Here is a 23,587-nt window from a genome sequence, read left to right as displayed (position 1 = left end):
AGAAAGCGAAAGAAAAGATGGGAGATGAAAAGCAGTGACGTTATTTATGTCAGGCAGCAAGAATGGGCTGCCCCGCAAAGGAAAGCCAGTTGGGAGATGAGGRTGACAGCAAGGCAGGCAGGGGCAGTATCCTCACTGACAAGGGCCCAATCCCGCAGATGCTGAGCAAGGCAAGCAGAGGGGGTCTGATGATAATCACAGTCAGCTAACATTCCAGATCACAAGACAAGTCCAAAACAATGAGACAGGGCTGGAAATCAAGTCAGAAAGTAAAGTCAGCACCTTGGGGTTGAAATCAGGTCTAGTGACAGCAATCAGGGTGAACCAGCAGTTCAGTGATTGCCAGGCAAATTCCTAATGACAAGGCAAGTCCAAAGTCAAGCCAGGAGATCAAGTCATCAGGTCAGGATTAGTGATGTTCATGGTCAGACAGAGGCACACCTGCAACGTAGCTCAGCCAAAGATGCAAGGGCTTGAAAGCTYGTACAACTCCCAAGCTAAGCAGGGAGACCCCCAAAGAGGCTTCTTGCAGCACTTTCTCGCACAAGTCTTCTTACAGCAGTCTTGTGCCCAGGTTACCCAGCTGCACTGCATCAGAGCTGTCCTTGAGCACAGGTGGCTGAACCCAGAAGAGGGGGACCCAGGGCCCGGATGATTCATGCCATTTAATGACTAGACTAAAAATGATGGTCTGCACTGCAGTTAATGAGAATTTTGCAGTTGGTTTAATTAGGATCAGGAACTCATCCCCAGTCCTACATCTGGCCATAATTCCTCCTTGCTATTGAAACACATAAGATGGGAAAATAAGGTAATATGATCCAAAGACTGGAATGAGAATCACAGTTACATTGTGCTACAAACAAAAAGATAATCTTTGTTTTGAAGGTCTTAAATCTTAAAATGTAACACATTTAGGACAGGATTGAAAAAGAAGAAGATAATAAAGTACCATTGTTTTTATACATTACACACATTTTAATTTTGATGTTTCTTAACTATGAACAGATGACACTTCATGTTCAAGGTTTAGAAACTTCTTTTAAATATTATTTACATATAGGCTAATAATTTATTACATCACTGTTATTTTTAATACTGAAGCTTTAAGTTCAAGATCCATCTGATAGGATATAATTTTTAAAAGAAATACATAAATGTAATTTTCCAACTGATGATTGATATTTTGCACTTATTGCAGAGGATAGATTAAATAAGCTACCAAAACTTCTTGGAAGCTTGGAGTCAAATCTGAAAGACCTGCAGGAAGCACTGGCTCTGACAGATGACCAAACAAGCAATGTAAGTGGTAAGTACAGAGCTGAAGTCCGATACCAAATTGTTTATTCAGTAACAGTTTTTGTATGTCCATATAGTAGAATCGTTGGGACAGTCTTACTAGGAATCTTCTTGGAGTAACAGTACACGATTGGATTTTTATAAACATGGAAATGATTTTAGCTAATTTTAATGTTTGGAATTCTTTTGAGACCTGTGTAAAAAAAGTTAAGGAACTGAAAGCAATGTTTCTTCTTACATATGTGAAAAAGATCATCAACCARAGAAGAGGGCTGGTCTCACACTAGTGTGTGATGTTTTAGGCTGACTGAATGCCACTTTGGTACTTTTAAAGAAAACACCTTTTAAGTGATTGATAACTCAGGAGTACAATGGTTGAATATGCATAAGAAATATTCTTCTAATCTAGGTTTGCCATAGTAGATTGTCACTATAATTTTTAAATGTTATCAAAGGTCTTATTATAAGATAATTTCTGTCTGATGAAACATTTATTTGGTGTTATTTCTTAAGCTGTACAAAGACAGGGTTTTAATATACATGAATTATTTCATATGTGATAGTCCATAGCAGTTTACAGAATGGTTTAATTCTTCAATTTAAATACTTTTAAAAYATTTTTAAAATATTTTGAGTAGTTGCTGTGTATGATATTTAGTATAATGTATTTACTATGACAATGCAAAGGCAACTTTTCGGCAGTAAATACTGTAACTTAAATTTTTCTATTACAAGAACTTGTAAAACTTTAAAATACATAATATATTTTTCTCTATTTTATGAGTTAAAATCATTCTTTTTCTATAGAAAGTTGTGGATATGAGCTAAAAAGGATTTTAGCTGCAAGTCTGGAAGCAAAACTGAAAGACCTGCAGCAAGTGGAGGCTTTCATAGCAGATCAGCTAGGCATACATGGGTCTGATGGTGAGGAGAAATTTTATCTATACGTAGATATAACTTTGGTAGGCAGTCCTAGGATGGATCTTTATGGATTTTGTACTGAAAATTTGTACTATTTTTTTTTTACTGAAAACTAACATGTTATCATTTGTGTCTATCAATTGAGAAGAGTAGTCTGATTTGGAATATATTAAATGATCATATTTCCTAGTCATGGAAGATATGTGAGCAAATATTCTGAACTGACCTGTACGCCAGAAAGGAGAATTAGCCTTAAGAATCTTCTGCTCTATCCAAGCATATAAAGATAGGAAAAAAAAGTCAGAAAATTATAAATTCTTGATAAATCCCTCAACCTCTTTCTGTCTCCCACACATACACACACACACCCTCACTGCTGAGCAAATCTTAACTTTAGCAGACAGTCTGGTCTAGTCACTGAAAGTAAAATGTCTCTCATTTTCTTTCATATGGCTTAAGGGAAGCCAATAAGGGCACGAATTTGTCTGCAGAGTAAGACACCTAACAGGATACTCACCAAGCCCAAAGGAACTTGCATAGTATGAAGATCCAAGAATTTACTGAGAATGCAGCAATACACAAACAATAATGAGCAAGCTATTCCTACCCCCTTACCTGTTTTCAAGTACTTGTAGATTCTCAGGGTCAATAAATGGTTTTCCTTGGGTGTGAGACGTCATGGCAATATGCTAAGTTCTCATCAGGAGATGTTGATTTCTTGACGATGATCTCTTGGTGGTGTCATCATCTTTCTTACCTCTGAGGTTGTCTGGACCACTTCTGTACTCTGCTGATATGACCTTTTGTTAGTGGAACTCAAGCATTTGAGAGAGGCATAACATATGCTAACTGTCATTGGCTGTAATTGACTTTTGTATGCTTTCATCTAGCTTGCAAAGTACTTTCACTTTTCACATAACTTCGAGAAGAAAAAGAAAAAAGCTAATAACACTGTAATAACCACATTCAGCCATACTGCCTGTCTAGTTGGCAATACCACATTGGCTTGTTTGGTCCGATAGTGTGTAGATGCCTTCATTTGAACTAGATACCTCAGCTACAGTCAATGGAGTTCAGAGAACAGAACGTCTTGCCTTAAGCAGGACTGCCTACATCTGCTGATGTTACACTTCTAAAGCTCTTTAAACTGCTACAGGCCCACCTAGCCAGATGATAGAGTTCAGATCTCARATCAGCTTGCTGTTAAAAGTAGCATCCACATTCCCTGCAAGTAATTCCTCCTCTTTTTGAGCCACTCATTCCTGAAGAGCTGTCATTTGGATATACATGTAACACGTTCCTGATAGCCAAGGGGAACTTCTGACTTTCTGCTGCTCTTAAGCAAGGAGGGAGGTTCCCTGGCTTGTTTTTTGCAAAGCTGCTGCTTTTGCTCTTCATAAGTAGAGGGGGTAGAAATTGGCAGAGAGCTAAAGGAGAATAATTGGGAAATTCTGGGATTGTAGAGAAAGAAAGGATTCTGTAGCCGTAAAAGAAGAGTTACAAAGAAGGGAAGGCCTAGGGAAAGGTAAGAGATCATTCAAAGTTCAGTACACTAAGAATAAAAGGAAAATGAATATAATAGAATTTGAGATAGCAATCTTCAGGGAATAAAAATTTTCCAGATGTTTTGGTGTTTGCGTTGGCAAAGGAATTTCAGTAGAACAGCATAGTGAACAGAGAAAATAAAGGTGAGACAAAAGGACCTCAGCAGAATGTGGACAAAAATAAGAGGAACTTGAGACGTTAGAAAAAGGAGTAGAAAATAACGGGAGGGAGAAATGGAAAAAAAACGGAGAATATGGAAATATTGCAATACAAGGAAAAATTAAAAAACAACARCAACAAAAAAAACCTTCCAGTAGTTTCTCAGAAGAACTGTGTATATGAGAAAGCATGAGGAAATTGACCTCCCCAACCTGCTACACTGAGAGCCTGGAAGTTTACATGCCGTTTTCCTCCTAGAGATTAAAATTGTATCCTACATAGTAAAAGAAATCATTATTTACTGTAAAAATACCATAAATAAGTAGTGTTTTGAATTTAAGTTTTTATCTTACGTATTTTGAAAGTTGGAATTAACATTTTTGCATATGGTTGATTATCAAATACTTTCATTTGCATAGAAAAGCAACTATATGACATCCCATAAACAAGATGACTTCTATTGTCAAGTTTGGAACCAACTCTGAAAGACCTGCAAATGGCAGAGGCTAATATAATTAGTCTGCCAGACRGCATAAATGGTGAGGATAGAGTTAGAACTTGAGCCTACATTTGTAGTTTGGGTAAACTTCTGAGGTCGTTCTGTTCAGCTAGTTAGAGATTGCTCTTTCTACTGAAGAGTTTAGTAATGGAATGAGAGAATTGGGCTTCTGTAATGTTAAAGATCAATTAATCCAAAATAATTTCTGGATTTGTTTCTTTAAATGTCTTCTATAATAAATTGTATGAAAATAATGTAGATATCTTTTCTCACTTGGATATGAAGTTACAAATTATACTGGTAACAGACTTTCCTCATTATAATTTGATTACAACTACATATACTTTACTTGAAAATAAAATGAATTTATTTTAAATGCAGGGAACCCCTTTATTAATAAAGCTTTTCCAGGTTCAGGATTATGTAGTCACAATTCATTGCATTGCCTTGTTCATTGTTTGCCTTGCTGTAGTATCATTAAAACACAAAAGCAAAAATAAGAATCGGATATATTTTTAAATTTCTGAAGATACATTAAATCTTTGATACACTATATGTGGTGTTTTTATCTGAAAGACCGCAGGAATTTCTGGGGAGTTACTTAATTCTATAAAGCAACTAATCTTTCAGACTTTTTTTTTGTAAAAGGATATGTAGTGTAATTGGCATATAAGCAAAATCTGTTTTGTTATTTTTTCTGCATTGCCTATTAAAGAGAGCAATTAAATATTTTCTCTTTCTAAAGAAAATAAACTATGCACTAAATGAGTTAAGAAGGAACTTAGCAGTGAATCTGAAGCCAAATCTACAAATCTTGCAGCAATCAGAGTCTTGCAGCAAGACAAATAGGAAAAAATAAGGTTTTTTAGCAAATGCAAAGTTAATAATTTAGTCATAAAATTGATTAATTTAACTTTCGAACTGAAAATCTAAATGAACTTTCTCTTAAAAATCATGGACCTTTCCAATTTGGGTTTTTGATGTTCTCAATACAGTTGAAACTTTCCACAGCTTTACTCAGCTGAGATCTTTGATTTAAATGTGTCTCCAAGACTTGTATAATTTCTTACAGGAGGATACTCAAATATTTCTGTGCTAACTCTACAGTTAACTGTCTTAATGGTAACACTGGTTTTCTCAGAAGCAACGAGCAACTGCATCCTATTCTGTCTCATTTTGCCTGCCTGGAATAAACCAAGTTGTATGGTTATCGGAGTTTATGTGAAGAAACACAATGATACAATTACAGGCTCAGTAATGTTTCTTTATAGATGTAGAATTAGAAGGATTGCATACTTCATTTTATCTTACTGCAGTTTGGGATCTGATGATTCATGGCTTGGCTTGGCCTAATCAGGTCCCTATTGCTAATAACAGGCATACCTACATTTGCATTTAAGTTCAGGTCAGGAGTGTGCTGTTGCAGTGAATCTTTCAGTCATCCCCAGTTTACTGTGCTTTGGTTCATATCATCGAAAGATCTCAGAGTGTAAACTTGATTCTTTCCAGAAGAAATGAAGCTAAAAGATGTGTTGCAGGAGTGCATCTAATGTATTCCAACTGCTAAMAGACTTTTAAACCATGGGATCAGACTTGAGCTCATCTGAATTAAACACACTGAAATACGTATAGTGTGGAAGTCTGGTCATTACCACCATTTAGGTCTTACATTGCTGCTTATATTATGCTGCATTTCTTGCCAATGTAGAAACAATCTGTGGCATAACTTGGTCAACTGTCAGCAAATCATTCATTTGAATCTAATCTTTGATATCTTCATGTCATGACAGTTTTATTAAAGTGTTATTAAAGATAACAGAAGGAAGAGACCACTACCATCCACTTGGTTTTCAAGAAAGAACTTACAGAAAAGAAGTGTCTTTGTGAGACCTTTCAAACCAGAGAGATAATCATGGGGTCATCTGATAAGTTAGATGTTACTAACTTGCATGATTTTAGTCATTTGTCAAGCATAAATGAAGATATTTAGGCTGATACGTACATTGCAGTAGAGAACTCAAAACTTAGGTTTTATTTTTGGTTTCCTATGCTGTCATATGTATGCTAACGGAAGTTTCTGTCCTGGATGATTTTACTATTGTATTTTTGAGGTTCCAAGTGAGTTCTAAGTGGGTTAAAATCAGGCAAATGTTCTCCCTAGCTACACAAAATTCCATACCATAAGAATAGCTTACTTCTAGCTAATACAAAACAAGCTGTCATTGTGTAAATAGGCTGCAGTTGTTTTTTATGAGCCCAGATGATGAGGATTGTAATGGTAGTAACTGTGAAAGGAAACAGGATAATCTGAAGTGGAGACAATATATCAAGCACTAAGAGATTGCACTGCTGGTTGGGAGACAGCTTGGTCTTTTTGAAAAAGCAGGCTGACAACAGTTAGGTGTTTTAGTTTTTCAGTTGCATGTTTCTACAAATAACTGAAAATGAGATAAGACATTCTGTGATGACAAGAAGCAGCAGCTAGCTGGATAATTAATATGTTTCGGAGCATTTACTGCCTCTTTCACACAGTGATGAAATAATCACACATATATGTGTGCACGCACACACAGAATATATATTTTTTAATTATAGTTATATTGGAGAAATTTTTTAAATACTGTATTGTAAGTGTGGTAGAACACAGCAGTTTTTCTGAAGTAGTATCAGTTTGTAACCTGAATGTTCCTTTCAAACATCTACTGAAGATGTTGAACAAATGTATTTAAAGTTGTTAATGAAGTTATGTTAAAGCCATTTTCCTTGTTAAATATCTTCTCTATTTCATGCTAAAAGTCTAGCAAAATATAAATACCTTTTATTTACTAAAGTGTCTCTCTGTAGAGGACAGACTGAAGGAATTAATCAACCAAAAAAATATTTTGCTGTCAAGTCTGGAAAAAAATTCACAAGATTTGCAACAAGCACAGGCTATTGTAGTAGACCAAGACGACAAATACAGATTTTATGGTGAGTGCAGATTTAATATCATATGAATACAGAGAGTTTTGCTTACTCCCTATTGACTGTCCAGTAGGTTTCTATAGATAGAATATTTGTCTTTGTGTCTGTACTCATTCTCCTTATTTGTCTCTGTCTCCTTTCTGCTTACTTTTCTTATAATTCTGAATTAAGATTTATTATATGAACTGGTAAAAATCTACCATTTTCTATGAATATGTAGCAGAGTATAGATATGTTTATAATATAGAATACTTCAGAGGCATCAGAGAAGAAGGATAACTGTGCAAACAACAAATATGTGGTCAAAGTTCAAAAAGCTAGAAATACTGTAACGTTAAAAGTTTTTGAGTCTATATTTTAAAGGAAAAATTAATCTCTGTATGGAAAGCTGAAACTTTGTAGTTAATTATGTTTTAATCAGTCAAAAACTTTATCTGGAATTAAAGGAAGAGTCATGCATAAAATATTTTTGCAAGATTCTAACTTTTCTTCTCAATTCAGTGCTTAATAGAACTGAAGAATACAGTTAAGGGTCCAAATATATTTTTAAGTAATATTAACAATAAGCAAATTTACCTTTAAAATTCTCAATACATTTTGAAATACTTCTTACAGATTGTAGTTCTCTTTTCTACTCAGCTACCCAATAGGATTCTATCTTGTTTATACAAGAATCTGAAGAACAGTATTATGATTTGAGGTGTCAGCTTGAATGTGTTTTGAATCTACGTACAAATCATAATTTAATAACTACTTAACACCATTGTTACGTGGCTAGTGACATTTTTATAACTTTAGCAAGAAAATGTAATGCCATAAGATTGTAATTATAAGAAACCATTTTAGTATAAATATGTTGATAGATTTTAAATTCAGAATAACCTTGGAAATTTTTTAAATTTTAAAAGCTTTTCTGAAAACAGGAAGAACTTTGTTCAGAAAGATATTTGTACAAATTTATGTCAGAATTTCAGATTTTATTAAACCTTAATGGAACTGATGTGATATTTCAGAAAATGTACTATATAAGGGAAAGAATGAGTTTTTTATTAGAATTTTGCATCATAGGGGCATAGGCAGTGTTCTAGTCTGCCTATGCATTAGCTGATTACATATGTGTGAGCTGAAAACTGTCTAATAAAGGTACTCAATAAATGAAGTATTTAAGGAGTTGTCTGGATGGTTAATGTTAATTGATAGTAATTCTTGAAACATTGGCAAATTTCCAGAAAGCTGTAATGAGGCTAATGATGTGCTGGTATTTTCAAAGGATGTATGGGGCAACATCAGTTTGACAATGATCTTGCATAGAATAATTTAACAGGAATATATTAATAGAAAACTAAAGGAAGGAAATATAACTGATGTCAGTCGGTGTTGTTTYATGAAAGATACATGCAAACCAACTCTTTTTTTTTTGAGGGGTGTTAAAATTGCCCTGTTGATTAATAGCAGTTATAGTGTTGGCATATCAGACTTCTAAAAGTTACTAGAGTTCTACAGAAAGATTTTATTAAGAAATTAGATAGATATGAAATCATCTGTCCTGTCAGATAGATTACAGCTGAATACCTGGTGGCTTTCAAAATGCTAATATAAACAGGGAACATCATCAAGTGATTTCCTGCAGAGATTAATACTTGACTTTGGCTAGTTAGTGTTTTCCACAGTGACTTGGGAAAAGTCACAAAATGATAGCTGACCATTTGCAGATTCACCAAATAAAATAGTATAAATAGGAAGTAATAAGGAGAACAAGTTGCTTAAGCAGAAAAGCCTTTAGTTTTTAGAAAACTGAGTGAGAGCAAACAGCTTTGCTCTCTTATACAGTCAAATATAAAGTCATACATTCAAGAACAAGCATGCAGTCTTCTAGGAGGGGAAGTCTTGAGGGAAGGAAGGGCCTTGATGGCAGTAAAATTTAAAACAGAAAAATTCTGAGAAGGAATGAGAAATGAAGATTGGGCCAGTTTTATAAGACTTTTATGATCCATTTCTGACCAGTATAAAATGAAAATGGGTCATTTCAATTTTCTGGTTCAAATAAGAATTATTTGAAGAAAAACTGATGACCAGTGTTGTTGTACAGGGGACTGAATTCATTGCAAAAGTCAGACCCCACCTGCTTTGGCACTTAAATTAGAACATTCACAGAAGAACTGAAGTGCCCAAGTCAAAGAGCAGTTCAGCTGAAGCTGAATGCATTAAACTACCTTGTTACAGAGTATCATGCCTTCTTTGTTTTTCCACTGTCCATAGGATTTTCAGGTTACTGACTGCACAGCCAGTTTCAACAAGGAATGGAGTCCGGTAAAACTCTGTTACTGGATTGTTTACTCCCACCACTAAACTGTATTCGTGCCCAGGGGAAGATTCAGTGCTGTGGATCCCAAATGGCAGAGGATGCTTATGGGCCAGTAAAAGGCACCAATTTACACACAATTTTATTTTTAATATTTCCTATTTGCTGACTGTAGATTATGCTTCATGCAGGAGCACTAGTTCATCACRTTTTAGTTTTCGGATTAAATGGCTTGGCACTTGGTTCATTTCACTCCAAAACACCAATTCTTGTAGAAAGATACATGAATTTGGATACTTCAAAGTTTTAGGTGGTTTTGAAAATCCCAGACTCTATATGCCATCCAGATGAGCTAGATTTTCTGTACTGGTAAAAGAGTTCATTCACCAAGTGAAAGAAGAGAATCTGAAGGAGGTGACTGGTGGTATCTCCCTAGTCATGTACTGCTAAGTGCAAGCGTATTTTTTTTCTAATGTATTAGACTAAAGTAAAGTCTCTGACTCTTTCAGCTCTTTCTGCCAGGCCTCTCTCCTCTTGCAGTAGCTCCCAGAACTCTTGACATACACTCTTTTCCTATTGCTGTTTGAGAGATTTGTGGAAAAATGTTCTAGTTTTACATCAGTGGAGACCTTGAAATAGAAATTGTTGCTTCTGCTCCAGGCGCTATGAGGTTTCAGTGGACCCATTAGTGTGACACAAAGTAGCAGGCCAGACAAACATGCTGAAATAAGTCTATTATCTCTTTTGAATCATATTTTAAAATAGTAAATATAATTTACTTCTAATTATTGTTACTAAGTATTTCTCTTGTGGCAGAGAAAAAAATACAGGACCTAACAGAAAAAAGAAAGCTTTTGCTTACCAGCCTGGAATCGAATTGGAGAGATTTGCAACAGACTCAGGCTCTGGATGCCAGCCAACTTCATGGCATGAATGGTAGGTATTAAAGAACATCAGCTTCTAGCTATCCTGGGTCAGATGAAAGGTCCATACAGCCCAGTGACCTGTCTCCAGCTGTGTTCAAAAGCAAATGTGTAGGGAACAGTATATGATTCTTCCCAGAATATTGTCCAGTTTCTGTCTGAACGTTCTGTAGTTAATATCCTGTGATTAATTCTTTTTCCATGAATTTGTCTATTGATTTTTCAACCATACATTAAACAAATTTAAATCCACAGTATCCACAGTATGTCAAAGTTTTTTTCCATCTAACTGTGTATTGAGGGAAGAAGTATCTTTTGTTTGTTTTGAGCCTGACACCCTTTTTGTCTGATAGCTCCTAGTTCTTCCCCTATTCACCTTGTCCATTATCTCTTATGATGAGTCACTATTGTATCCCCATTGAGAGGCCTTTTTCAGGCTGAAAATCCCTTTGTATTTAGGCATTCTCTGTACAGAAACTGGTAGGCAAATTTGGTTATCTGTGTCATCCTTCTCAGTGTCTTGTCTAGTTTTATTGCATCTTTTCTGAGATGGCTGGGACCAAAGTGATATTTGAAATGTGGGCATGCCAGTCTTTTTTTTTTTAATGTATATGACAGTGTTTTGGGTTTTGTTTTCTACTGTTTTTCCAGTTATTCCTAGTATTCTCTATGTTTTACTGACTGATGCTGAGCATTAAGCTCACTCTGTGCTTTCCTTCCTGAGTAGGCAACAGTAGTTCAAAGATCACCACTGACTAGGTACAACTATGACTGATTTGTACTTTTCACTCAGCTTTCATTTATACATATTAAATTTATCTGCCTTCTCATGTAGTCCCTGAACATTTGCTTGAATGGCTTGATTATCAACATTATTGTCACCCCATTATTCACCCGTTTTCCAGAACCACTTGTAAGTATGTCGAACAGTACAGGCCCTACTGTAGATCACTCTAGGAGTTCATCCATGACCGCTCTCATACTAGAAGACTGATAATTAATGCCTATGATTTGTTTCCTGTCTTCCATCTTTAAATAGTTATTTATTCATTTGAAAACCTTATTTATTCATTTGAAGACCTTCCTCATATCCTCTGGAAGTTTCTTAAAGGTCTTTGATGAAAGGCATTGTTGAAAGCCTTTGGAAATTCATCTGTATGAAATGATCTCTTTTTGTTTACATGTTTACTGTCTTGCTAAGAGAAGTCTGGTAGATTTGTGAGGCGTTACTTTGCTTTACCCATGTTGACTCTTCCCTGATACTTCATACTTATCCATGTATTCCCTACATCTTATYGTTTCTACCAATTAGCAGCAAAAACATCTGGCTAATTCTTTTATAATTTTTTTAAACCTCCCAGAAATTGAGACTGTTAGCTGTGTTCCGTTCTCTTGGTACAAAGATCTGGTATTCATCTCTGAGTTTCTGTAGCCTTCTCAAATGATTATCATTGGCTCCTGGCAGTTCGTTGCTATTCCTTTTGTTGTTCATCTCAAAAGTGTTTTCTGTTGACATTTCATTTTGAATAATTTCTCTCTTAAAATCCCCCATCATAGGGCATATAAGTTGACAGCCTCCTGAAACTTCTCCATAGTGAATATAGAGGCAAAAAATGAATTTACTTATTCTTCTATTTTTTTACTCTAATTATCCTTCTTGTATTTTGTTCCAGTGTATTTATTATTTTTATCCCTTTTGTAAGTTACTCACCAAATCCTTTTTTGGCATAATTTAGTGTTTAACTTTCTGTTCATTTCTGTTTTCTTGATTTAAATTTGACTTCAGCTTTTTCAAAGATGTCCTCTTATTTTGATTAGCTTCTTTTACTTCCTGTTTAAGCAGTGCTTTTTTCTGTTTCTGTGATCTTTCTAAAGTCCTGCTTTGAACAGGTTATATGGTGCTCAAGAATATCTTGATGCCCCCTCCAAGCATGTTATCCTTTTAGCTGCTGTTGTCCTTCTAGCCCTTTGAATTTTTTCATTTTTTATAGTTTCCCTTTTTGAAATTAAATATTACTGTAGTAGATTTTTTGAGTTTTTTTCAGTCCTGCAATTATATTCCCTGTCTATTATTACCCATCCACAGAGTTTCTAATATGCCTATTATGTTATGTCAGTATCCTCATTAAAAAAGAAAGGCATTCTACCCTTCCCCCCATCTAACTTAGACTGCTAGCACTTCAGTAGAAGCATGGATAAGTTTGATCTGCCTTACTTATGTGCCTTCTTTATATGGGACTCTGAAGTAAGCCTTGATCCTAATTCTGTACTCCTTGCTCAGGAAGAAGAGGTGTAATTGTGTGACTAATTATTCTTAGGGCTGTGCTTTGGTTAGGAAATATTTCTGAGATAAAAACTATGACACTTCAGATACACATTTATGTTTCATTTTTTACCTATCTTTGCACTGTGCTAATATAACAGGTAAATTAGATAACAGTGTTAAAGAAATAGTTCATACATTTTCAGTGCTTGTTTTACAACGCATAAATAATTAATTTATCTGATGAAATGCAATGGTTTTATTAATCTGAATAGACATTTTTGTATTGCCATGATAGTGTTTTAGGAGAAATACAGGCATTCTGTTTCCTTGTTCTGAATCTTGATTTTCATTCTGTAGAGATATTCTGTAAATTATTTTCTCGAATAAATACACCAAAATCGTCCCCTTTCAGTAGGAAACATAGTAAAGAAACTCATCAAGGAAAGAGAGACTTTGGTTACTGAAATAGAAGAAAATCTAAAGAACCTTCAGGAAGTTGAGAATGTGGTAACAAGCCATTTAATCACAGACAGATTCATTGGTAAGTGCAAAGTAAATAACTTAGTAAAAGTGGCTTGAAAGCAAACATGTAGATAGATAAATATGGTGGCTTATTGGAAACAGCTGAATTTCCATCGACTTTTGCCATTGCTCCAACTCTTTCTCCCCCTGCAGACCCTTTCATTCTGTGCACTGCTTCCATACCTCAGGCATTCCCCTGATTACTCACATTCAGCCCCAACTCTGAAACTTGCACTCTTTCAACACTGACCCCTTTACAACCACTAGTCAACATACCTTGCTGCCAAAAAAGCCCTCTGCTAGCTCTATCCTTCCCCTTGATATTTCATGTCCTTAGTAAGCACAGAGCAAAGGAAAAAAGCAGGCTGTGATTAGTAGTACTAGTTGGTGTATAGAAATGGATAGAGGCTGACCACAAGATCTAGTATATGTGGAAAATAATCTACACTTTCATCTGCAGTGTTGGCTCATTCTTTGCAGTAAGATGTCTTTAGCTGATAATGAATATTCTGATGAGAAGATATATCTTGAAACTTTCAAATGGCAAGTAAAAATCTCTATGTAAATGTAATCTGTGTAAAAGAAAATTCAATAGTTTGCAGTGCAAGACATTTATAATAGGGATCTTGCTCTTTAAATCGTTTAAGAATGAGATTAAATTTTAAGCATGTATGACTGTCTGTTTTGGCAATCCTAATCACATATGTAAAATTAGGCATAGAAGCAAGAGTTTGAAAGGCTGTCTTGGTGTATACTTAAGAATTTAACATAGCAGAGAATCTACGGTATAGTACTTTCAAATTTCTATTGTGGATCAAAATAATTAACCTGTTTTATGTTTTGTGTAATGCAGTGTTAAAGCAAGATGTGACAGATCATATTACCTTCCTATGAAGAATCAACAAATAAATATTTTTAAAAACAATATTTTTGATCCTTTTCTATTGACAGAATTTGAGACTTATTTTTTTTGAGTCCTCAGAATTGTAAAAATTATTTCTTACATTGCTCTGTATCAAACTCTGCCATTTATTGTTAATTTGTCTTTTAAAAAAATTTTGCCTTTAATATTTATGTTAAATATTAAACCCAAATATTCTTAAATAATTTAAAATTCTGCCCTACAGGTTTTTTTCTAGTTGTAATTTATCCTTTATAATGAGGTAGTCCCATGGTGCTGATGTATTTATTATCATTAATAAGCATTCACTTGAGTTACTTTCCAGAACTCAGTGTTCTGGTACTTATATTCATCGTTGCTTCTAAATATTTTCTTTCTGCTAGATAATTGCTTTGGCAGCAATTCTGATTTTTTTGAAAGAAAATCAGAGGTGACTGGAAAACAGCCTCTAAATAGTAGAACTTTGCAGCTAGAATGTATTCTTTCAGCACTTCTACTTGATCAAGACAGAAGCTTTGGTAAGTAGAGTTTTAATTTAAAAATACATAATTATTTATTTGTTCTTTTCTATTCACATTATAGAAAACTAAGACAGTGATGTGTTTTGGACAGGATTGGTTAGTGTGATCCTTTTAGATAAAAGAGGAAAAAAGAATGCTACTTAACTAAGAAAAATATGAAAGCACCAGTTGATGACTGGGTTGAGCTGTCACACATTGACATCTTCTGTTTAGAGGAAGTGGGTAAAAATGGAGAAATACCAACATTTTGACCATAGATGATAGCTTTTTCCAAAATCAATCTGATTAATAGCATTTTTCAAATGCTCTCCTTTGCCCCACTCTGTCTATTTTTTTGCATATTTTTCTTCAGTCTCTCCTTCATATTACTGATGAGAAGTAAGAAATAATAATGTAAATTTTACTGTTTTTACTATTTTTTACTAATCCCAGAGAGCTGGGGTTTAGCATTGAGAAGAGAAGGCTTGGGCATTTATACCCTCTTATGAGTGTGTAGTACTAGTTGGTGTATAGAAATGCATACCTGATAGGAGGGTGTAAAGAAAATGGAGCTGAACTCTTCTCAGTTGTATCCAGTGAAAGGATAAGAGTCATTGGGCACAAACTGAAATACAGGAAACTCAAACATAAAAGCTATTTTTTACTGTGAGGGTACTGAAACACTGGAAGAGTTGCCGGAGAGGCTGTGGAGTCTCTATCCTTGGAGGTACTCGTATCCTAGCTGGACGTGGCCCCAGGCTACCTGCTCTAGTTGATGCTGCTTTGAGCAAGAGGTTGGATTAGACATTCTCCAGAGGTCTCTTCCAACCTCAACTACTCTGTGATTCTGTGGTAATGAATATTTATTTGTGATGGAAAAGAAAAAAAATGTCAGATTGTACAATACTGCAGTTGTACAGAAAAAGAGAGAAAAAGAGCAGAATCCCAAAGAATGTTTATCAGTCTAGATGATGACCTGTGATAATGTATACAAATATACAAATAACTAAATTAGAATACTAATCATTGATTTTAATCTGTCATTTGGTGAGATACTATTTAATTGTCATTCATTCCATTAGTTGTGTGTTATATAACCTGATTTTGCAGAAATTTTTGCAGTTGTTAGCACTGAAAGAAAGAATCCTGCTTCCAAATCTTCCATCAGCTCTGCCATGTGTTCAAAGTGCAGACAAATCCATTGGTAAGAAAGGGATAGTTCCAGGTAATAAATGCTGTAGGTTTCTATGGTTTTTGTTGTTGTTTTGGGAGAATTTTTTTTGAACATTAATTCACCTTACAAGTAACTTCTGTGGTTCTATTTAGTCACATGTTCTGTGGCATGTCACAGCCATTTCCCTGTGTTCAGGTCCTGTGCAGCCAGCACAGCTGGTCTGGTGCGGAGAAGGGGGCCCTAATGCAATAGCTTGTGAATGTGTGAGGTCCAGGTGCTACAGGAGGGCTCTGTAAGGCAGTAATATTTGAGTAAGACTTGCACAGAATGCATTGGACTGTAGAGAAGGAAGGGAAAAGGCACTTGGTTAACTTATGTAGCTGACAAGTCACTGAATGTAAAAGGAGGAGGAATATCATGCTGCATACCCTGATTGCTTTTTGAGCTGTAAGCAAAGGTTCCTGCCACGTACCTTATATTTTTATCCTTTAAAATCTGTATTTGAAATATATGTGTAAAGAATATTTAGATCTAAAGTTTTTATTTCTGGCAAAGAACCTCAGTGACAGATTGGCATCTATTGTATACTGATCATTACAGGAAGGACTAAAGAAACTTTGATAGTTATCATCTCTGATACCAGAAAAAGAGGCAAAAGAGTCAGAATTCCAGCTCCACTATGGCTGAAATATTGAAATGCCTCCAAAGATTAAACTCTGGGATRTTCAAGAGCAACTGCATGCCCGGAGTAATTGCTGCTTCTCCTCATTTTTTACTCTGTGTTGTTGGGTTTGGTATCCTTAGCTCTGAGTAGCCTTACTGCCAGCCTTTCAGATTTATGATATTTGCAGACTGTATGACTAAACTAAAACTAAAAAACAAGTACTTCATTTGCTGCCAGGCAGACAGTCCTAACCTGCTGGTACTGAAATACATGTTACTAAACTGAAAATATTCATATGAGATACTCTATAATGATAAATGACTTGATGATAGAACAGTTCTACTTTTTGAAGAGCATTAGTGCCTTTTTTTCTCTCTTGTCACACCTGAATAAAGAGATGTTCCCTGTTGCTGCCTTCTGTATTCTTGTGACTGCCAAAAGGAGAACACAGGTTACCTTCTAAGTAATAGTTGAGGGAGATCAGTGTTGACCAAACTTGATAGTCATTCTCTGTCTTTCCTGGATGTAGCGTATGTTATTTATGTGATAACACAGATCAGTCCTTTTGAATATCTTAATGTAATTTGGAACTTCATAAGAGTCAAAGTAATGGAAGATAATAGATTATACATAGCTCATGGTGATGACCAGGTTTCACCCCAAAAGAATGTTAATTCCACTCTTTCTTACATTTAAGATGTTTGAACTTCTTCTGAAATACTTAGCTTCTTCTGAAATACTTATCAGATGTATTAGATCTCCTTTAAGGCATAGTTCAAAAGAAATTCCGTATGTTGGTTAATATTTTGCAGCAACAACACCAGCCTCACTGGCAATCCTTGAACCTTGAACTGGCTGATACAAACCTTTATTTCTTCCCTATCTAAATGAGACAGCTACTGCTGCTAGATCATAACTGCAGTCCTAAACAGTTTTGATTTAAATTTTGATTAACTGCTACTCATATTAGCATGATAATTCAAAGCACATATCTCCTAAGATGACAGTAAGTGGGGGGGAAAAAAGAGATCTTAAAAGGTGAAATTTTGTAGAGAAAGATCTCTGCTGCAGCCTCCAGGATTGCATAGTTAATGAGCAAGCATTGCTGGCCAAGTACAATTTTGTGCAAAACACAATTCTGTGCAAAGCCTCCAAGTGATGGATGAACTACCACAGGGCTTGCAAGATGAATTTGGGACTGTTCTCTCACAAGAGTAATTGATGGTTAAGAACTTTTGCTGCTTACAGTTCAGATCCAAAAGAGTGTTTTACTTGCTTAATATATTTCTTAGTAATGTTATTGAAATTGAGCAAAATAAACATTGATCATTAAGGATTTTGGAATTACTATAACATTTAAGTTGCATGTACTCTGAACAGTATGAGACACAAGTTGTTTGAAATTAACCAATAGAGCTAATTTATAATTGTTTGCAATCCTTGTGCTTATTATTACTAGTTACCATGGCTTCTGTTTGTTCTCTTTTTTACATGGAGATGCTGTCCTCTTGATTGTTTTTTCTTAGTAGAAATAGTGTGATTTTGACCAATTTTTTGCCTCTGAAAACTTTTTAAAAAAAATCATATATATTATCTTTTATTTTGGAAGCACCTGCAGAGCCAACTTACGACAGCGAAACCACATCACCTATTCATCAATTGATGCCAAGCAGAGTTGTATCCAGTATACATTTTGACTTTTCTACACTTCCAGCCTTAGTACCAGGTAACTCGGAAAGCCAGTGCTATGTGTGAAAGAGTTATAAAATAGAAAGTAATTCAGTGTTTGTCTGCTGAAAACAGTGGTTGTCAGGATCAATTCTGTGGTTTCAAAAGGCTGCAGTGGTACTGTACCCTTTCAGTTTGCGGAGGAAGGTGGGCCTCTAGACTAAACAGGAGAGGTTTCTTGCGAATACCATGTGGCTTGATGTAGGATTGATGCTGTTTCAGGCCCTGTGTTCACTGGTCCTGGGCAAACTGGATCACCGATATGAAATAATACTAGTTTCAGGCAAATTTTACATTTTTGTGATTTTTAATTTCATATATATTTTTAATAGTGTGAGTCCACGTGTTCTTAAGGCAGTATTTATCTTTTCTRTTTTTAAACTGAATTTTATGACTATTAAAACCAAACTTAATCCTAAAGAACTGAGAATTTACTTTTTTTTTTTAATATTAAATGATGTGCCATATACTGTATTCTGATTATCTGCTTTTGCATACTCCGTACAGAAGGGAGAGTTCAGAAGGCATCAGAAATTGAACTTCCTCAGAAGAGAAAGCTGGAAAAAAAAATCAGACATTTCTGAGAATAAAAGTAACATTTCTATTTATATTTACAAAATTGTTACATATATATACATTCTAACATATTTACAAAAAATCTAAGTCTACCCAGTGTTTTAGTCAGTAAAAATGCAGCATTTCAGCTCAGTATTTGTACTTACCTGAAAATGTTTTACTTTCTTTTCTTATACCACCATGAAACTGTACCACTGACTTTGCTATAGAGGTTTAAGAAGTTGTTGTTCCCACCTATAGGCTTGTTCCTTGAGGAGAGGGGTAGCACAAGTCAGCACAGGTCAGCTCCTCAACTGCAATGCAAAACCTAGTTTATTACCTAAATTATTGATGATAATTTAATACACAGGGGTTCGTGAATTGTGGCTGGGGAGCTAGGTAAGAGGTTATTACTGATGTCTTGTCTGTGCAGGTTTTAACTTCTGGTAAGGGAATGAAGAGGGAAGCTGGATCAACAGTGTCTTAAACTGTGGCTGCTAAGCCTGTCAGATCATGTGTCAGAGCTCACTTGCTGTAGGAATACTATATACTAAATTACTAACATCAGTGTTAGAATTTAGTGGTGGTGTTCTCAATCAGTTATGCATTGGACGATATGACATAGAGAATTTAAGTTCCTAATGGCAGTGGTTTCACCTGCTGCCCAAAGGACTATTCCTAGGTTGAACTAGGAATTTTCCAGGAAGATTGGTCAAAAATGCTGATTTGTCAAAATCAAAATATTTTGTGAAAATAGCTATTTGATAAACTGGCACGATCCCTGTTTGTCAGGGCTTTTTTGGGTGAAGAGGGAATCTGTTCTCCTGTGAGCATGGCTGGCTGTGTCTTCTTCCATGCCCCACCGCTCTATGACCGTAAGTCTAAAAGAAGTGAAAGGAGCATCTGGAATGAATGAAGATAAAGAGGGAAAGACCCATGATGAGTGTGAGATAAGAAGTAGGTTCAGAAGACACAAAGATCTTTCCTTCTCCACAGGGAGGTGTAGTGACCAGAAGTCAAGCAGTGTGCACTGCACTCTGGATAACGGGATAGGATAGGACCTCTGTAGTTGGCTGTATTGTACAATTTTCATTCCACAAAATTAAAATATGTAGCAGATTATGTAACTAATGTAAATGYGTTTTAGTGTATTAGAGTATCTTAAAAATTATATTATACAAAACTATTATATTTTACCATGTTACCTTTATTATGTTAAATATCAAAAAGTCTAAATAAGCTTTCATGCTGGATCTGATGGATGTATTGGTTTTGGTTTTAGGAGACTTTGATGCCTCAACTCCTTATCAGACAGAATGGGTAGGTAAATACAACTTTTTTGAAAACATGTCATCATTCACTTGAACTATTTCCAGCAGTGCTCTCAAACAAATTAACTGAATTGAAATGAAATTCTTGCAGAACAGACTCAGTCGCTCAAGTAGGTGCTTTATGAAGTTTATGAGTGTTTTACAAAGTATAAATGGCCCTAATTATGGGCTGTATAGAATCACAGTGCTTTCTTCATGACAGCTTCTGTGGAGCTGGAAGTAATGTCCAAGTTGTATAACTGGTCACATAAACAAAGGACTGCATCAAGAGTCCTAGTGGAGAAATTGTAATGGCATAAAAAACGACTTGAATGTTGAAATGTTTCCTTTCTAAATATCTTTGGACTTAACCAAAATTCTTCCTGATAACCAGGAGTACATGTAAACATTGTTTCTCTTCCACTCTTAGCTCTGTTGTAGTTCTAGCAATGGGAAACACTTGTTTTCACTTTCTGTCAGAATGCGGAAATGAAAGTTTAAACGTTTTCTGTATGTAAACTACAATATGCCTGCTTTTGTTTACAGAAGATTCTTTTGAATCAAAGTTAAATTTGCTGTATGTTTGAGTGGTATCCCTGTGGTAGCTTGATGTTCATGGGCCCCTACTGGGCAAGGCAAGATTCTTTGCTAGCAGTAATTTATGGAGATCATGACTTTTCCCTGGATAGTCTTCTGTTCTTTACCTATGGCATGGTGAACCCAAAATTCCCAATTCATTATAGCTACTCCTGGCAGTGAGGCATAATTCCCAGTAATAGTTATCAGCTTCTCTCCTTACAATGATTTTAGAAAAACTAAGGTTTAACTGATTATTATTACCGGCATGACACAAGCTGTAATGGTGTTTGAGAATCCTCTTAAACCCAGCTTCTTCTGCTTAACAGTCTTCAAGAGCAATGGCCAGATGTTAACCTGGACATATCAGGACTTTAACTGTCAGGATGCTGTCTGTCTTGTCTCACTAACTTAATCTGAGTAATTTACTAAAAACTATTCTGTTTCCAAGTGGTAAAGTTTCACCTTGATTTTCAGTTTAGAAAATTAATTGGGTTCTGTGTTTCAGTACTTTAGCATCACTCATTTAAATAATTGGAGAATTTTTCCGGTTGGATGTGACCTCATATTAGCCTTGCAATAACGTCTGTTGTTTTCTTTTAGTTCCACAAGGGCCCATGAAGCAGAAAGATTTGCAAATAAGCAATTATTTTCTCACTCTATAGTGGCAGTACTTCAGAAATGTATTTTATAGACCCATTGTACTGCTTATCTTGAGCACTTTTTGTTGCCTGTGGGAAGAATAGTCCTGTCTCTTTAACTTCTAGGGAAGCTGAGTAGATATGTACCTGCATTTACAAAATGACTTTGTTAGGTTGAGCTTCCAGATTTTGCTTGATAGAACTGCTCTGTTTAAATGGAATTCCTACCATGCTACCATAATTTGTCCTAACTTTAGGTATCTAACCTTTAGATGCCTAAATTTGTGCTTGTCATCCTAAATGCTTTTAATATCAGTTGAAAGAAGTAGAAGGCAGAAATTATAATTCATCCTAAAACTGTTGCCTCCAAAATGTGGTTTACCTCATCCTTTTTTTTTTTTTTTTCTCCATTAACTGAAAAGGACAAAGAATGACCAAATCAGGCTTAGATATTTAACTTAGAAATGTCTTAGAATAAACCAAATGAATCTCACTCCATATTACTTACATTGTACCCACATATGCAGCTATTTATCTAAGTAGCATCTAGGCTCTGAAGACAAAGATTGCATGTATATGTTCTTTTTGGTATGTACAAAGTTAATTTCCACTGCTATTACTGCTGCTACTTCCTTGCATTACAAGTGTCTKTCTTGTATCATTATACCATTATTTGCTACAAAAACTTTTGCTGTTAAGATTTTTTCTGTGAGTAACCAAACAATGCAATCTAAGAGGTATAATGGGATATTTTATACAGTATCCAGTCCTGCAATGCACAGCAAATATATATATATATTATTTTTAATTTCCAGGGAGCACTGTTTATTTCTGGGAAGAGTTACCCTTTGCTGAGCTCAAAGAGTCAAGAAGCAAAAAGGAGGTGAAACATCTCTGATGATAAGATTCTCTCATATTCCTCTTATTAGAATAGTTGTGATGGTAAACTTACAGCATTAATAAAAATACCACTCTGTCACTCTCTTATAGCCTGGATATTTCATATTTTATATCCAATCTATATTTGGGTATATAAGTAGTGTATAACAACTACAGTTGGACCATTCAGACTGTACTGCTAATTCCTGCTGTGCTGCAAAAGCTCTGGAAGTCAGTCCTTTTATGAATAATGATTATCTATCATCTGCTTAGTTTTACACTTTTTATCAGACCTCAGAACAGTAACTTCTGGCAAATGCCTCTATTCCCCTCCCACCTCCTCCCCCCCCCCGCCCAAGATTATCGGATGTGTTAGTATGTCTTATGGAGCTGTGTTTGCATTGAATGGACTATCACAAATTGTTGACCTCTGAAAAGGCAGCATAGGCATTACAAGACAGACTGGAGGTTGCAGTCAAATCAAGCAAACTGATTGTTTCCAGTGTAACAGGCAGTAGATCTCTGTGTGTCATGTAAGGGAGGCAGGTTTATGGGAAGAATATAAAATAAAGGATTCTTCATTAAAGAAAGCATGGGCAGGAGACTGAAGGGGGCTGACTTAAGGGAATGGATTTCTCTTTTTGGAGAAAGATCTAGGCATCTTCAGGACTACATCATATCTGAATTTACAAGTGTTTGTTAGGAATACTAACACAAAACATCCATCTCACCATCCCTAGCTATGTATACACATTATACAGACTAGTTAAAATAGTATTTTGTTTTGGGAAATTTTTTATCTGTTGGGTACAACTACCCTATGTCTCTGAAAGGTGAACTGTAAACCACAGCATCTGCAATGTAAGAGCTGGAGAGACTAGAAAATCTACACTGGAGTCAATAGTGGACTGAGAAATGGATACACTGTATGGTTTTCCTTCCCTTGCTGGACTGTCCAGTCCTGGTTTAAGGTAAATTTAAGATTTCTGTGAACCATGTGTCTCGAGTCTGATGCTGTAAGAAAGACAGCTGTTCTCGCTCCTTTAACTGTTCACTGCAGTTGCTGGTGCCAGGATTTCCATAGACACAAACTAGAGCCCCTCACCCAGGAAAATAGTTCAAAATGGAGTTTAATAAGAAGACAGGACAAACTGTGTTGATCAGGTACAGGGCATGGCCAGAGAAGCATCCTGATCCACAAGCTGTTTTTTGTGACTGACTCCTTTTATCCCCTTATCCCTGCATTTTCCCTGTGCTTG

General features: G+C 35.5%; 1 protein-coding gene across 1 annotated transcript in view; it reads left to right on the top strand.

The window, feature by feature from the left end:
- The window catches only part of LOC112963218, a 35,666-nt gene extending 13,256 nt beyond the window's left edge, over positions 1–22,410 (top strand). The window contains exons 6-14 of the mRNA XM_026060081.1: positions 1,202–1,309; positions 7,268–7,393; positions 10,506–10,625; positions 13,291–13,419; positions 14,685–14,819; positions 18,249–18,365; positions 18,875–18,959; positions 20,205–20,242; positions 22,265–22,410. Coding sequence (XP_025915866.1) covers positions 1,202–1,309; positions 7,268–7,393; positions 10,506–10,625; positions 13,291–13,419; positions 14,685–14,819; positions 18,249–18,365; positions 18,875–18,951 — 812 coding nt within the window. The 3' untranslated portion in view covers positions 18,952–18,959; positions 20,205–20,242; positions 22,265–22,410. The remainder of the gene's footprint in view (positions 1–1,201; positions 1,310–7,267; positions 7,394–10,505; positions 10,626–13,290; positions 13,420–14,684; positions 14,820–18,248; positions 18,366–18,874; positions 18,960–20,204; positions 20,243–22,264) is intronic.
- Positions 22,411–23,587: the final 1,177 nt, after the last annotated feature.

This window comes from Apteryx rowi, unplaced genomic scaffold (assembly GCF_003343035.1).
Source record: "Apteryx rowi isolate R43461 unplaced genomic scaffold, aptRow1 scaffold_164, whole genome shotgun sequence".
NCBI lineage: Eukaryota > Metazoa > Chordata > Aves > Apterygiformes > Apterygidae > Apteryx > Apteryx rowi.
The sequence above is the reverse complement of the archived record's forward strand: the minus strand, read 5'-3'. Positions and strand labels throughout refer to the sequence as shown.